This window comes from Coregonus lavaretus, assembly GCF_964263955.1.
Source record: "Coregonus lavaretus genome assembly, chromosome: 4".
Taxonomy (NCBI): Eukaryota; Metazoa; Chordata; class Actinopteri; order Salmoniformes; family Salmonidae; genus Coregonus; species Coregonus lavaretus.
In genome coordinates, this window is record NC_139991.1 from 52,932,695 (window position 1) to 52,948,978 (window position 16,284).

The 16,284-nt window shown below is 41.7% G+C and overlaps 1 protein-coding gene across 1 annotated transcript; it reads right to left on the reverse strand.

Moving 5' to 3' along the window:
• Positions 1 to 239: 239 nt before the first annotated feature.
• On the reverse strand, positions 240 to 15,403 carry LOC311127897 (phosphatidylinositol 4-phosphate 5-kinase type-1 beta-like). Its single transcript, XM_084159796.1, has 14 exons — positions 15,327 to 15,403; positions 9,921 to 9,977; positions 7,115 to 7,245; positions 6,617 to 6,734; positions 6,255 to 6,407; positions 3,876 to 4,172; positions 2,913 to 3,106; positions 2,669 to 2,749; positions 2,514 to 2,562; positions 2,351 to 2,435; positions 1,937 to 2,074; positions 1,682 to 1,805; positions 1,380 to 1,467; positions 240 to 430 (listed from the first exon to the last, which is right to left on the reverse strand). Exons 2-14 carry the CDS (start codon positions 9,975 to 9,977, stop codon positions 428 to 430), a joined length of 1,518 nt encoding a protein of 505 aa, XP_084015922.1. The 5' UTR covers positions 15,327 to 15,403; the 3' UTR covers positions 240 to 427.
• Positions 15,404 to 16,284: the final 881 nt, after the last annotated feature.

Sequence of the window (16,284 nt, forward strand, 5' to 3'; positions counted from 1 at the left end):
GAAAAGCAATGAATAGAAGTGATTTGACATGCTCCACACGGGCTGCGTTTACACAGGTAGCCCAATTCTGATATTTTTTTCCACTAATTGGTCTGTTGACCAATCACATCAAGATCTATTCACATCAGATATTTTTCAGAGCTGACCTGATTGGTCAGAATTGGGCTGCCTTTGTAAATGCAGCCTATGTGACTGTTGCTAGTAGTTTCCATCTGAAAACCTTAAGACTGTCCCTGATGTTAAAGTAGCAGAAAAGTGTACTGTTGCAGGAGAAAGCAGCTTCATAGTGCAGGTCATGACTTTAAAGGCAGGACAGTTTGTAGAGGAGTGCTGTCATGATAGCATTTGTTGTGCAGTTGATGCTTAGAGGTCATTGTCTATTTTGTGGTGCTGTTGGATTGGACTTTTCATCTTCTGCCACCAGTCTTCACTAGAACACAGAGGTTAAGTATCAGTGATGTAACAGAGAGGAGCACTGTTGGTGATGACGTCATAAATTACCAAACAAACAGTGATTTCACACAGAGGATTGTCATAGAGAAGAACAAAAGCGATGCTGATTATGTCACAGTGAAACGTTGAAATTGAAATTTACAGGAAATAGGTAATATCAATAAACGTCACAATACGGTGCAGAGCTTTCGATTTGGCTGCTGGGGGGCAAGGAGACCCCCGACTTCGCTAAAACCATTGACAACTATGTGCCGTTTTCAAGGGATTGTTAAATAAATGTTAATTTATTTGATTGTAATATTATTAGCTACCTCTTGAAATACACATTTCCAATTATTCCATGCAAAACAATTGAGCACATTTAGCTCTATCAGAGTTATACAGCAAGTAACTGCATGCTTTTCATGATCAGTAAACATCAATTGATCATGTATTTTCAGATACGTGACAGTAGCCTATCCATTTAGCATATAGCTGGCTAGCTAGCTAATCAAACAGCATGTAATTTAGTTTGCGTCATCGGAGATTAGGCTTTTGGGAAGAGCTTGACGAAGCATGCCGAAAAGTTGCTGTGTTCAACGTACATGTAGCCAGATCAAAAATCCTGACCTACGGTAATCTTTAGACATGTTGTACTTTTCTTAAAATGTAGTTTTGTAATTGACTAAAACAAGCAGACAAGAAAATTGTGTTTTTGCTGTGAGCCAATGGGGTAACCTAGGTAACCGCAGGTTGTCACGACGTTCTATCGAATAACGACTGGGGCCATCAGTGACTTCACAAAGGGCATGGAATATTTATGATATCATAGAGATAAACACAAGCGATGATTTCATAGAGAATGGAAAATATATATATTCTACTATCCATATTCTACTAAGCAGATACTGACATAACTAAATGCATATTGTATTGTGTACACCCACCAAGTAGACATCATGTACAGAGTCTTGGCTGCCCAGGGTAGGGGGAGAGGGGACAGTGTCATCCAGGGCCACAGACGTACAAGAGGCACTGGGGAGACAGTGGGAAGAGTAACAATGACAACAGAGATAACTCCATCACTGTCTTACAGAACAAACTGTTGATTCCATCAAGAGATGAGCCTTGAAAAGGTACTGTATATGGGTGCAAGGTGGTTAAGGAAGGGGTGAGGTGTATATGAAGTGGGGCAGTGTACAATCAGGGTGTTGAAGGTGTAACATTGTATGTGCAGTTGACACTGTACCTATTCTCAAGGTGCTCCTCAAGGTCTTTCTTGATAGTCTCAAGAGCGGAGGAGGAGAAGGAAACAGCCTGCTTTAAACTTTTAGGGAGCGTGACTAGGTCAGGGTGCTTGGAGGAACTTATTACTGTTGTACAAAACAGAAATACAAAAAAACGTCAAGAAAGGATAAAGCAGAGATTGCATGATGTGAGAAGTGTGTTTGTGTACAGGCCCAATAGATTGTGGGTTGCGTAGTTTATAGTAAAGGGTGACTACATTGTCTGTCCAGGCTCTCCATGCTTTGGGCCTTCCTCTCATCCTTCTCCTCCTTTTGGGGGGACAGCACCTCTTGGGAGGCTGACCTCGTCGCATGGATGGAGCTCCTCTTCCTCTTGGAGGACGCTCCTCTTAGAGCTGAGAGGGAGAGAGCATTAGTGGTCCTCTGTAGCTCAATTGGTAGAGCATGGCGCTTGTAACGCCAGTGTAGTGGGTTCGATCCCTGGGACCACCCATACGTAAAAATGTATGCATACATGACTGTAAGTCGCTTTGGATAAAAGCGTCTGCTAAATGGCATATTATTATTATATTATTATTAGTGAAATGATTAAGCAAATGAATGGGGAAATATGATATATAAAGGATACGAGGCAACCAGTTGAGTGTGTTTGAGTGAAAGAAGTCACTTACGATGGATCTTTTTGAATACAGTGCCACCCATGAACTTAAGAAATCTGTCTGCATAGAAACCGGGCCTGTGAACTGACACTGTGTCCTGAAACAAACATACACAGGTGTCAGGCCACGATGACAAATGGAATATGAACACAATCACACACCCACACTAACCTACCCCATCATGTACAAGGGCCTTCCAGGAGTGCTCCACCTTCTTAATTAACCTTGAAAAGAAGCACAGATGTTACATAGAGAAGTTACGTTACGTGTAACATAGATCCGTTTTTCTTGATGGCATTGCTGACAGTGGTTCCAACGAGAAGCGCTTACCTGTAGGACTGGAGGATGTCAATGATCCCTAAGAAGATCAGCAGCTTCTGATCTTTGTGTTTTGCTGGAATTCCACCCATTCTGATAATAGATTAAAAAGGAATTTACATCTCACAGCTGCTATGCAGTGCATGACTACATCATGGTTTGAATAATACAATGTACTAACGTTTACAATGACTCATTGTGTAGTCAGTGATATGTCATTAGTTAAAGGGCCTTATGAAGATGAATGTTCGCTCACGTGTCATCGTCTGCCACGGGTTCTGCAACCTTGCCGTCCCCTTCCCCTTGGATGGACTCCAGGGCGGTGGAGTAGAGGACCCTCTGGCCGTTGAGGCGCTTACTGTCCCCCCTGGCCCCCCTTTCCAGACACTTGTCCAGAACATGCACCCCTAGCAGGAGACTGTAGTCCATGATCTTAAAGCTCTCCAGGACCTGACCGAGACATGACCACACAATCCACACACATGAATATGACAGGAACATAGAAGGGCCGCAACACATGCAGTACACATGCTTCTGGTCAAGGACTCCTGGTCCTACATGTGAACAAAGCACAAACATGACCACATTTTGTTCCATTTAATAAACAATCCTCTTAATTGAAGTCTCCACGTGACCTGACCAAACACCTGACCAACACCTGACCAAACAATGATGTGAAGCTATAACTCCTCTAAACAAAGGCCTTTTCAGTGCCTGGGTTACCGAACACATTTACTGTAGGCTTATACTGCCTACATACCACATTGTGTTGGGTGACTGTTATTCTGCCTCAGTCCAGTTCCTAAGCCTTTTAATGAGTCAGGTGCTCTGCTCTGGGCTGTTCTTGAAAGTAATCCCTGTTGAGGGGTCTACTGTGCTTTCCCACTAATCAAACAACATACAGTACTAATGAGGTCATTCAGAAGGGCTTGAGGTGATGGAGAAGAGGCCTGTCATCCTTACGTAATATTAAATCGTGAAGTGGTAATCCCACTGGCTATAGGGTGAATGCACCAATTTGTAAGTCGCTCTGGATAAGAGCGTCTGCTAAATGACGTAAATGTAAATGTAAATGAAAGTTCAATGATGTCAGCGAAATAGCCAACCCAATGCTACTGAAGGAACTACTATTTCCCTGTGACAACACCAATTTGACTAGCCTTCCTGTTTTGAATATACAATGCCAATATGTAAGTGAATCTACTACGAGTGGCCTCACCCTGCAATCCCTCTGCAGAGTCTTCATCAAGGCACTGTACGTGTCACCATCAAAGTGCAGGCCCTCGAGCATATCCTGGAAGTCCAGGTCTTTGAAGGTGGGCGAGGACTTGGCACGCTCCTTACGCGAGGCATGTCGTTTGTAAGTGGAGCCCTTCAGGTCGTATTTGTAGTGCATCTTGAGGGCCCTGGGCAACACGTTGTTCATCACCACCAGACGGATGTTGACCCCAGCACACTGGATGCAGTACAGGCCGTAGAACTTAGGTAGCAGTGTCCTCGGGTTCTGATTCAGATTCTGACATAAAACAAGAGGGAAAAACAGATAAATGTACATATTTGAGAACATGATCAAGTGTTACACTTAAATAAAGAGACTTTCTGGAATATTTACATAATCTTTAGCCAGTAGTTCTGAAAGTAGCGCTCACGAGCCAAAACAGGTCTCCGAAAATTGCGTACTATGTCATATACAGTACCAGTCAAAAGTTTGGACACACCTACTCATTCAAGGGTTTTTCTTTATTTGTACAATTTTTTACATTGCAGAATAATAGTGAAGACATCAAAACTATGAAATAACACACATGGAATCATGTAGTAAAAAAAAAAAGTGTTAAACAAATCAAAATATATTTTGAGATTCTTCAAATAGCAACCCTTTGCCTTGATGACAGCTTTGCGCACTCTTGGCATTCTCTCAACCAGATTCACCTGGAATGCTTTTCCAACAATCTTGAAGGAGTTCCCACATATGCTGAGCACTTGTTGGCTGCTTTTCCTTCACTCTGCCATCCGACTCATCCCAAGCCATCTCAATTGGGTTGAGGTCGGGGGATTGTGGAGGCCAGGTCATCTGATGCAGCATTCCATCACTCTCCTTCTTGGTAAAATAGCCCTTACACAGCCTGGAGGTGTGTTGGGTCATTGTCCTGTTGAAAAACAAATGATAGTCCCACTAAGTCCAAACCAGATGGGGTGGCGTATCGCTGCAGAATGCTGTGGTAGCCATGCTGGTTAAGTGTGCCTTGAATTCTAAATAAATCACAGACAGTGTCACCAGCAAAGCACCCCCACACCATAACACCTCCTCCTCCATGCTTTACGGTGGGAACTACACATGCGGAGATCATCCGTTCACCCACACCGCGTCTCACAAAGACACTGCGGTTCGAACCAAAAATCTCAAATTTGGACTCCAGAACAAAGGACAAATTACCACCGGTCTAATGTCCATTGCTCGTGTTTCTTGGGCCAAGCGGCCAAGCAGGTCTCTTCTTCTTATTGGTGTCCTTTAGTAGTGGTTTCTTTGCAGAAATTTGACCATGAAGGCCTGATTCACACAGTCCCCTCTGAACAGTTGATGTTGAGATGCGTCTGTTACTTGAACTCTGTGAAGCATTTATTTGGGCTGCAATTTCTGAGGCTGGTAACTCTAATGAACTTATCCTCTGCAGCAGAGGTAACTCTGGATCTTCCATTCCTGTGGCGGTCCTCATGAGAGCCAGTTTCATCATAGCGCTTGATGGTTTTTGCGACTGCACCCCCACCATGTCACAATACAACTGATTGGCTCAAATGCATTAAGAAGGAAATAAATTCCACAAATTCACTTTTAAGAAGGCACACCTGTTAATTGAAATGCATTCCAGGTGACTACCTCATTAAGCTGGTTGAGAGAATGCCAAGAGTGTGCAAAGCTGTCATCAAGGCAAAGGGTGGCCATTTGAAGAATCTCAAATATAAAATATATTTTGATTTGTTTAACACGTTTTTGGTTACTACATGATTCCATATGTGTTATTTCATAGTTTTGATGTCTTCACTATTATTCTACAATGTAAAAATAATTACAAATAAAGAAAAACCCTTGAATGAGTAGGTGTGTCCAAACTTTTGACTGGTAGTGTATGTGCAGCACGTCATTGCTCTCTCTCTCTCGCACTCTCTGCTGTGTCACTGAGCCATTGGGCCCACCATGCAACCTCACTGGATAACGCTGGGCAGGCCAGCCGCCTTCTTCTTCTTCTTTCACTGTGCTACTCGTCAATGTGCATCTTGCTAGCTGTCACTCAAATGGTGAGGGGCTGAAGCTCATTGGCTGGCCCGTGTGGGCCAAACTTGCAGTACTCAAAATGGCACCACACAACTTCCAGAAAACAGTTGCTTTCAAACTAGAGATTTCGTGACTAATTGAGGTAAGACAGTAATTCTGCATGTATGAACTACACATTGACACATCCAGCCCAAAGCGGGAGGTTAAAAAATCTTTAAATAATACTTTACGATCTATGAATTGGAATTTCCTGAAAGCACTAGAGATAAGAATTGCCCCATTTATGGTGCCAGGAATGGTGTTTGTGTAAAGGGAGAGGCTCACCATGTAGTAACCAGGAAGGAGTTTCTGCAGGAACTCAGCCTCTTTATGCTGCACAGTCTTAATGATGAACTCATCATCGCTGGTCAGGTAGAACCAAGAACTGCTGGCCCCGGGGTTGGACAGCGCAATCAGAGGCTCGTTACAGATGGAGTACTGGAATTCATACAGGAAGAGCTATTGACATACATTCATATAGACAGGAATGCAACAAGGAAGTATCAAACTAACAAAACAAATTGTGCTCTTATTGATACATCATGGACAACTCGAACAGGGTGAATTGCTACATGATTGTATGCTGTATAATCAGTGAAGAACATGGTGTGTAGGAGTGTTTTCTGTGAAGGGCTTTCCACACTAACCAGGTAGTCATCTGCTTTGATGCCAAAGAGCTCCCTAAAGTAGCGGAAGGCGAGAGGGGCGTAGGTTTTGAGACGGAAGTCTGGGAAGTGGTGCGCTGGTGTCATGTTGCTCCCCTCACTGACGACACAAGCGTTTTCACACAAACAGATTAGTGTTAGTACAACAACAACAGCCCTATACATCTATATACAAACACTCATTTATGACTGAAAATATATACATTTGCAACAGAGAATATTGACTGAGTGATGCAAGGAAACTATTGAAGTGTACACTAAGCATCAGTTGGGTGATAAGCAGTGCCTAACAGATGCCACAACAGATGTGCGTCTTTCAGTGAAGCTTAGAGGGTCACGCTAAATGTTGTAGTTAACACTTGTGCAGTGAAAGGGACTTCTGTATCAATGGGAAAATCTGACCAATGAGGTTTAGATATGCTTCTTTTACAGGGTTTGTGCTGTATTTGTGCTGAGTGATGCCCGTGCTGTGTACTGTACCTGGGTAGGAAGACACTCTCCACCATGTAGAAGTCCTGCATGAGTACATCTCTGTCAGGCTTGGATGTCAGGTTCCCCACAGCGTACCCAATGCCCAGCTGAATGGCTCCTTTCAGGGCAGCCGCTGTGGGCTGGGACCACACAAACATCATATTCTCACAGGGTACCAGGACCAAGTCGATGTGCAGAGGTAATTGAGGTAGATACAGTATGTACATATAAAACAGGATAGATAATAAGCAGTAGCAGCAGCGTGTGTGATGAGTCAAAAGAGTTAGTGCAATGGGGGGGGGGGGGGGGGGGGGGGCTTTATGTAACTCACGTTTACATACACCTTAGCCAAATACATTTAAACTCAGTTTTTCACAATTCCTGACATTTAATCCTAGTAAAAATTCCCTGTTTTAGGTCAGTTAGGATCACCACTTAATTTAAAGAATGTGAAATGTCAGAATAATAGTAGAGATAATTATTTATTTCAGCTTTTACATCTTTCATCACATTCCCAGTGGGTCAGAAGTTGACATATACTCAATTAGTATTTGGTAGCATTGCCTTTAAATTGTTTAACTTGGGTCAAACGTTTTGGGTAGCCTTCCACAAGCTTCCCACAATAAATTGGGTGAATTTTGGCCCATTCCTCCTGACAGAGCTGGTGTAACTGAGTCAGGTTTGTAGGCCTCCTTGCTCACACACGCTTTTTCAGTTCTGCCCACAAATTTTCTATAGGATTGAGGTCAGGGCTTTGTGATGGCCACTCCAATACCTTGACTTTGTTGTCCTTAAGCCATTTTGCCACAACTTTGGAAGTATGCCTGGGGTCATTGTCCATTTGGAAGACCCATTTGCGACCAAGCTTTAACTTCCTGACTGATGTCTTGAGATGTTGCTTCAATATATCCACCTAATTTTCCTTCCTCATGATGCCATCTATTTTGTGAAGTGCACCAGTCCCTCCTGCAGCAAAGCACCCCCACAGCATGATGCTGCCACCCCCGTGCTTCATGGTTGGGATGGTGTTCTTCGGCTTGCAAGCCGCCCCCTTTTTCCTCCAAACATAACGATGGTCATTATGGCCAAACAATTATATTTTTGTTTCATCAGACCAGAGGACATTTCTCCATAAAGTATGATCTTTGTCCCCATGTGCAGTTGCAAACCGTAGTCTGGCTTTTTTATGGCGGTTTTGGAGCAGTGGCTTCTTCCTTGCTGAGCGGCCTTTCAGGTTATGTCGATATAGGACTCGTTTTACTGTGGATATAGATACTTTTGTACCTGTTTCCTCCAGCATCTTCACAATGTCCTTTGCTGTTGTTCTGGGATTGATTTGCACTTTTCGCACCAGAGTACGTTAATCTCTAGGAGAAAGAACACGTCTACTTCCTGAGCGGTATGACGGCTGCGTGGTCCCATGGTGTTTATACTTGTGTACTATTGTTTGTACAGATGAACGTGGTACCTTCAGGCGTTTGGAAATTGCTCCCAAGGATGAACAATTATTTTTCTGAGGTCTTGTCTGATTTCATTTGATTTTCCCATGATGTCAAGCAAAGAGGCACTGAGTTTGAAGGTAGGCCTTGAAATACATCCACAGGTACACCTCGAATGATGTCAATTAGCCTATCAGAAGCTTCTAAAGCCATGACATAATTTTCTGGAATTTTCCAAGCTGTTTAAATGCAACTTAGCGTATGTAAACTTCTGACCCACTGGAATTGTGATACAGTGAATTATAAGTGAAATAATCTGTCTGTAAACATTTGTTGGAAAAATTACTTGTGTAATGCACAAAGTAGATATCCTAACCGACTTGCCAAAATGATAGTTTGTTAACAAGAAATTTGTGGAGTGGTTGAAAAACGAGTTTTAATGACTCCAACCTAAGAGTATGTAAACTTCCGACTTCAACTGTATATAGTTAACTAAATAGCTACCTGGACTGGACTATCTGCATTGACCCCCCATTGCACCAACTATTTTGACTCATCACATACGCTGCTGCTTATTATCTATCCTGTTGCCTAGTCACTTTATCCCTACCTATGTACTGTACCTATCTACCTCAATTACCTCTACATCGACTTTGTACTGGTAGCCTGTGTATATAGCCAAGTTATCATTACTCATTGTGCATTTATTCCTCGTGTTATTAACTTTATTATTTTTCTATTTTTCTCTCTGCATTGTTGGGAAGTAAGCATTTCACTGTTAGTCTACACATGTTGTTTACAAAGCACATGACAAATAACATTTGGTTTGGTCAGCAAGCACAAACAGACTGAGCACCGTTATGTAACACTCCACCATCTCTAGTCTTGTGAGGGCAAAGCATTGCCCAATATTCAGAGGAATGGCAGTAATCCTTCTTGGAGCACAGTTCACCAATGGGACCATGTTCACTCAGTACATTATTTTTTTTGTTAGGGGGTAGATCAGCTTTAATATTGCAGATAGATTGTAACTTCCATCAATGTAATTGTCTGCATCACTTCCAATCCCCCATATGTTTTTTTTCTCATATATATCTCCTTTTTAAAAATATATTTCCCTTTATCACCTACCAACCCCACCACCCCTTCCCTAATTGGAGTAAACTAGTGAACAACAATGCTTAGGCCTCTACTTCCAGCTTATACATACTATATACATTTTATGGACACAGTCAATTTTACAATAATTCTATTTAGTTTTTACTCCTGAACTTCCTCTACCCTCAACCTCTCCGATCATTTTCATGATGTCCATCCGGTTTGCTTCTATATGCAATACAGTATAAATGAATTACCGGGGCCCAAAGACTCCATACCTTTTTGTAGTCTTTTGACCCACTGGTTCCTCCACTTTCAGTGGTTGTTGTTGCCATCTTTTGGATAGAAAGAATATAGATTAATTTACGAGCAAGTTCAAGTATACACCTTTTCACCCTCTAACATTATGTACTAATAGATGTATTATATTCTAATTATGGTTCTGTTATGTCATTATTAACCAGCAATCAAATGTATTTGATAATCAAATTTTATACAGCAGTTGTCACAAATTGCTGTTCAGATATCCAGCCTAAGATTCTAAAGAGCAAGCAATGCCGCCTAAGAGGCAGTTGCACAGTGGCTAGGAAAAACTTCTTAGGCCATCATTCTGGTTCTTTTGTTAAGCATAAAAAACGGGAAACAGGAGAGTTCCTATTCCATGACATTTACATTTTAGTCATTTAGCAGACACTCTTATCCAGAGCGACTTACAGTTAGTGAGTGCATACATTTTTCATACTGACACAATAAATTATGTGATATGAGGGCTGCTTCTATATCAAATATTTTGCAATTACTGCATATCCCAGTTACACACTTCCTAGAGGAGATAGTCAAGTCCAAAAAAATGATCAGCACTGTATATCATTATAGCTAACACACAAAACATCTTTATCTATTATCCCACTGTCCATAAAGTTTATCTTCTAATCACCATCGACATAATGAAGAGGTTTCTGCAATCAGCTTGCTGAAAATACATTGTACTGTAGCAAATATAACAAACGAAGTCAAGAGAGTACTCAGGTGACCAAAAATCTGAAATATCTCCTAGCTCCAACATCAATAGTCAAAACAAGTACACCAGAACTAAATCCATCTGAGGTTTCACTGTGAGAATGTTATTCAGCTCTGAAAGGCATCTTCCATAACAAACAATCTTCCTTTCCCAGCCACACAGTATATTCCAAAGTCTTCTGCATATGTTCCATAGTTTCTGCTAGTGTCCAATACCTATGGCATCTTGTAGTCTAGAAAAAGAGAGAGATAGAGAGAGCCATACGTACCTCTCTGGCTAGGGCTGTGCTGTGTTGTGAGGAACTGTGGGGCAGTAAGGGGCTATAACTCTCTACTCTGCTGACTGGACCCCTCAACACAACCCTTGATCCCAATTAAGGAGGATTGAAAAACCAGTGGAGGCTAAATCTCCCCCAGGGACATTCCAAGAAGACGTCTGAAATTCATGATTTAAAGTCTCTGCCTATATGTTGACAACTATAATACTTGTCAACAAATAGGCAGAGACCTTAAATCATGATTGATGAATCATTAATAAGCCCATATAACAATGGGTCTCATGTCCACTTCACCAAGCAGCTTTACCTTGGTGCTACTTGTTGTTTTGTTTTGTTTCTTTGGGCAGAGGTAGCCTAATTGAAAGAGCTTTGAATGTCCCTGGGGGAGATTTAGCCTCCACTGGTTTTTCAATCCTCCTTAATTGGGATCAAGGGTTGTGTTGAGGGGTCCAGTCAGCAGAGTAGAGAGTTATAGCCCCTTTCTGCCCCACAGTTCCTCACAACACAGCACAGCCCTAGCCAGAGAGGTACGTAAGGCTCTCTCTCGCTCTCAATCTTGGAAAGCAATTATTTTACACTCACATTGTGTTGAGAAAAACAATGACAAAATACAGTGGGGGAAAAAAGTATTTAGTCAGCCACCAATTGTGCAAGTTCTCCCACTTAAAAAGATGAGAGAGGCCTGTAATTGTCATCATAGGTACACGTCAACTATGACAGACAAATTGAGGAAAAAAAATCCAGAAAATCACATTGTAGGATTTTTAATGAATTTATTTGCAAATTATGGTGGAAAATAAGTATTTGGTCAATAACAAACAAGCAAGATTTCTGGCTCTCACAGACCTGTAACTTCTTCTTTAAGAGGCTCCTCTGTCCTCCACTCGTTACCTGTATTAATGGCACCTGTTTGAACTTGTTATCAGTATAAAAGACACCTGTCCACAACCTCAAACAGTCACACTCCAAACTCCACTATGGCCAAGACCAAAGAGCTGTCAAAGGACACCAGAAACAAAATTGTAGACCTGCACCAGGCTGGGAAGACTGAATCTGCAATAGGTAAGCAGCTTGGTTTGAAGAAATCAACTGTGGGAGCAATTATTAGGAAATGGAAGACATACAAGACCACTGATAATCTTCCTCGATCTGGGGCTCCACGCAAGATCTCACCCCGTGGGGTCAAAATGATCACAAGAACGGTGAGCAAAAATCCCAGAACCACACGGGGGGACCTAGTGAATGACCTGCAGAGAGCTGGGACCAAAGTAACAAAGCCTACCATCAGTAACACACTACGCCGCCAGGGACTCAAATTCTGCAGTGCCAGACGTGTCCCCCTGCTTAAGCCAGTACATGTCCAGGCCCGTCTGAAGTTTGCTAGAGTGCATTTGGATGATCCAGAAGAGGATTGGGAGAATGTCATATTGTCAGATGAAACCAAAATAGAACTTTTTGGTAAAAACTCAACTCGTCGTGTTTGGAGGACAAAGAATGCTGAGTTGCATCCAAAGAACACCATACCTACTGTGAAGCATGGGGGTGGAAACATCATGCTTTGGGGCTGTTTGTCTGCAAAGGGACCAGGACGACTGATCCGTGTAAAGGAAAGAATGAATGGGGCCATGTATCGTGAGATTTTGAGTGAAAACCTCCTTCCATCAGCAAGGGCATTGAAGATGAAACGTGGCTGGGTCTTTCAGCATGACAATGATCCCAAACACACCGCCCGGGCAACGAAGGAGTGGCTTCGTAAGAAGCATTTCAAGGTCCTGGAGTGGCCTAGCCAGTCTCCAGATCTCAACCCCATAGAAAATCTTTGGAGGGAGTTGAAAGTCTGTGTTGCTCAGCAACAGCCCCAAAACATCACTGCTCTAGAGGAGATCTGCATGGAGGAATGGGCCAAAATACCAGCAACAGTGTGTGAAAACCTTGTGAAGACTTACAGAAAATGTTTGACCTGTGTCATTGCCAACAAAGTGTATATAACAAAGTATTGAGAAACTTTTGTTATTGACCAAATACTTATTTTCCACCATAATATGCAAATACATTCATTAAAAATCCTACAATGTGATTTTCTGGATTTTTTTTCTCATTTTGTCTGTCATAGTTGACGTGTACCTATGATGAAAATTACAGGCCTCTCTCATCTTTTTAAGTGGGAGAACTTGCACAATTGGTGGCTGACTAAATACTTTTTTTCCCCACTGTAAGTATTTTATTGTGCTGCTTCATCACCAACCCATGAACCACTCACATTTCCAAGTAGCTAACATAAGTGACTGCCTCAGGCAAGCATCTCAGTGTTCATAAATTTGACTGGGGCCAATCATCAAATATGCATCTAATGGACCTGCTTCAAAGTGCAAAACTGTGTGTGAAGTGTAAAACTGTGTGTGAAGTGTTTTATTCTTTGGAGATGTCTGGTGAGATTGCATTCTCGAACAATCATTGTGATCAGAGCTAAATCAGACCATTTCATACCCACCGGGCACACACACTGGTTGAATCAACGTTGTTTCCACGCCATTTCAATGAAATTACGTTGAACCAACGTGGAATAGATGTCTTTGCCTAGTGGGTAAGGGTTTATAGGATTACCATAGCTCACATTCCCCGCTTGTTTGTCACTGTACTGGACTCATGTTCTGTGAATGGTGTGTGGTAGCCTTTCATTATGATGGGGTTTCAGTTCAAACTGGTTAAATGTATAAAATAATGTGTCAGAACCAAATCATGTAAATGCAGAAACAGGACTACAGTGGGACCTATAGTCAGAGTTACGGTTTGAGTGTTGGGGTAATGGTAAGGGCTTAGGGTATCACAGTTATAGTGTGGTATTTTTCCTGTTTTGCCCTCAAATTGCTCTTCATGAGCCCATCTCTGGATTACATTATGTACAGCATAACGTGAGTAAAAACATGCAATTTTTGATCAGTCATTGCTATTCTACTTAGAACAATTTAAGAGTGTTAAGAGTTTACCAGTCGTGAAAGGCTCTCCCCATCAAAAACAATGATGCAAAGAAATGTTGTGCTTGGTCAGACTTTAGATTGAATGCCATTCGAGGGTTGATGTATAATGCTAGTACTGGGGCACTCTTATCTGAGCTGAAGATTTGTTGACCATGCCACAGTCAAATATGGTCCACACACACACAAATTACATATTTAGCAGATACTCTTATCCAGAGCGACTTACAGTAGTGAGTGCATACATTTTCGTACTGGTCCCCCGTGGGAATCGAACCCACAACCCTGGCGTTGCAAGCAGCATTCTCTACCAAGTCAGCCACATGGGACAATGCCTCTTTATGAGTGAGGGAGAAGGGATGCAATAAAAAATAGAAAAGTAAATATTTACATTTGGTGTGTGGAGAGGGCGAGAACAGAGAAGAAATGACGCAAATAAGGCACGAGATCACCTAAGCAAACAATGGACTAGAAGAATTGTAGGAAAGGTGGCAGGAGATCAGATTAACCAGAGGGAGGAACCCTGCCAAATGTGAACAAAGAAATCTCTGAATGCAATCCTATTAAGGTCTGTTCATGGGGACTATTCAATGCAAGTAGAAGTTCATATAAATATCTGGTTTATATCTGATGCCTGAATGCTGAAAGGCAGTCAGAGCCAAAATAGTGTAAGCATCATGTCCTGTTATTACATAATATAATTTGCAGGTGAACAACTCAGGTTACTGGTTTACTGAATTGTGTATACTTTTATCACAGGCTAATCATATTCATAGTTGTCATAATTATGCACGAACAGGTAAACAATCGTGGGTAGCCTACATTCTTCTACAGAGTGTAGTTCCTTCTCTTGTCAGGTTATGGGGAAGTGACAAACCAGATGTATTTCCTCCTGTGGTTAGGCCTTATGGTGCTTTCAGGACAACTGGGAAATCCTGACGTTAGCGATCTTCAGGTCGGAAAGTCGGAGCTCTAGAAAGGGGACCAAGTACCCGACTTTTCCCAGTCGGAGCTCGTTTTTTCAGAGTTCAGTTGCCTTGATCAACAGAAATCGGAGACTTTCGAGTTCCCTGTTGCTTTGAACGCGGCTTAAGCAAGTCAGCTTCTTGTGTCATCATCAATAGTTTGCATTGCAATGATGAAAGACAATCCTACCAAGACTGCTTGAAATGGCTATTTCAACAACTGCAAAAGAGAAGTGATTTGCAGTGCGAACTTCGACTATGTCAAGAATAGAAAAGTTGTTTTATGAAACAAAAAAAGTAGCGTATTCAATTGACGCCCAAAACATCGGCAGGTGGCGGCACCAACAATATGACCGACATCTTCAGGTGGTGACAAATTGGCAAATACATAGGTGACAAGAAGACAACACATTATTTTCGCTTATAAAATATGTGTTTGTCCTTACCTTGAATATGATCGTCGTTGTCAAATGAAAAGACAAAGACGGGTAACTTTGGAACCAGGTTTCATTGTTTCTGGCTCGTTTGAAGGCTTGTGGTAATCAGTGACGCGCGAGCATCCTTGGTGCTTCCGTGCCATTCTCCGCCTACTGTCACGTACCTTAATGTAGCCTAGGTCTACAACCCGGAGGTAGGTGCCCGCATATTCGAAGCTGTTGTACTCTAATGGCTACTCTAATGAAAAAATAAATTGAAACACTAAACCTATAGTTGAATGCATTCCAGTCCTCCCATGGAATTGAAGTAAAATAGCCTGCAACCAATAGGCCTATTATGAGTTGTTATTTAGTAAATGCACAAACCTACAGTGTTAAATATTAGGTTTGGTTCTGACACAATATTGTTTGTATTGGTTATGACAGGGAAGTGACTGTAGCCTATAATTAGCCATGAACCATCATTCTTTGTTGTTCAGAACTGTGAGTTGTGTAGGTGTATCCTAGTCAGTAGAGGGTGCAATTAGTTCAGTATCATAATAGCCTAGGCTTACTATACTCTGAAGTTCAGCATCCACACATGAAACACTATACAGTTTACTATATAATACTACAGTAGGCTACTTACTATAGAATGTTGTAGAATACTATAGTAAATACTACAGTATTATTTGCAAAAAAAACACTGTAGTAAATACTACAGTAATGTCCGCAAAAACACTACACTTAAAAAAAAAACTATAGTAAATACTACCGTATTTAATTTGCATACTGACGCCTAAGAAGTGTGTCACATAGTATGTGCTGTAAATTTAAGATCTGGTGAGAGAATGAAAGACAGTACTTAAAGGAATTGAAAGTTTGGTATTTCTGATTTAGAGCATTTTAAAGCACAAAAGATTGAATGAAAACTTCCACCTGAGAGAGAGAGAGAGAGAGATAAAGCCCTTAAATGTAATTGTAAGAG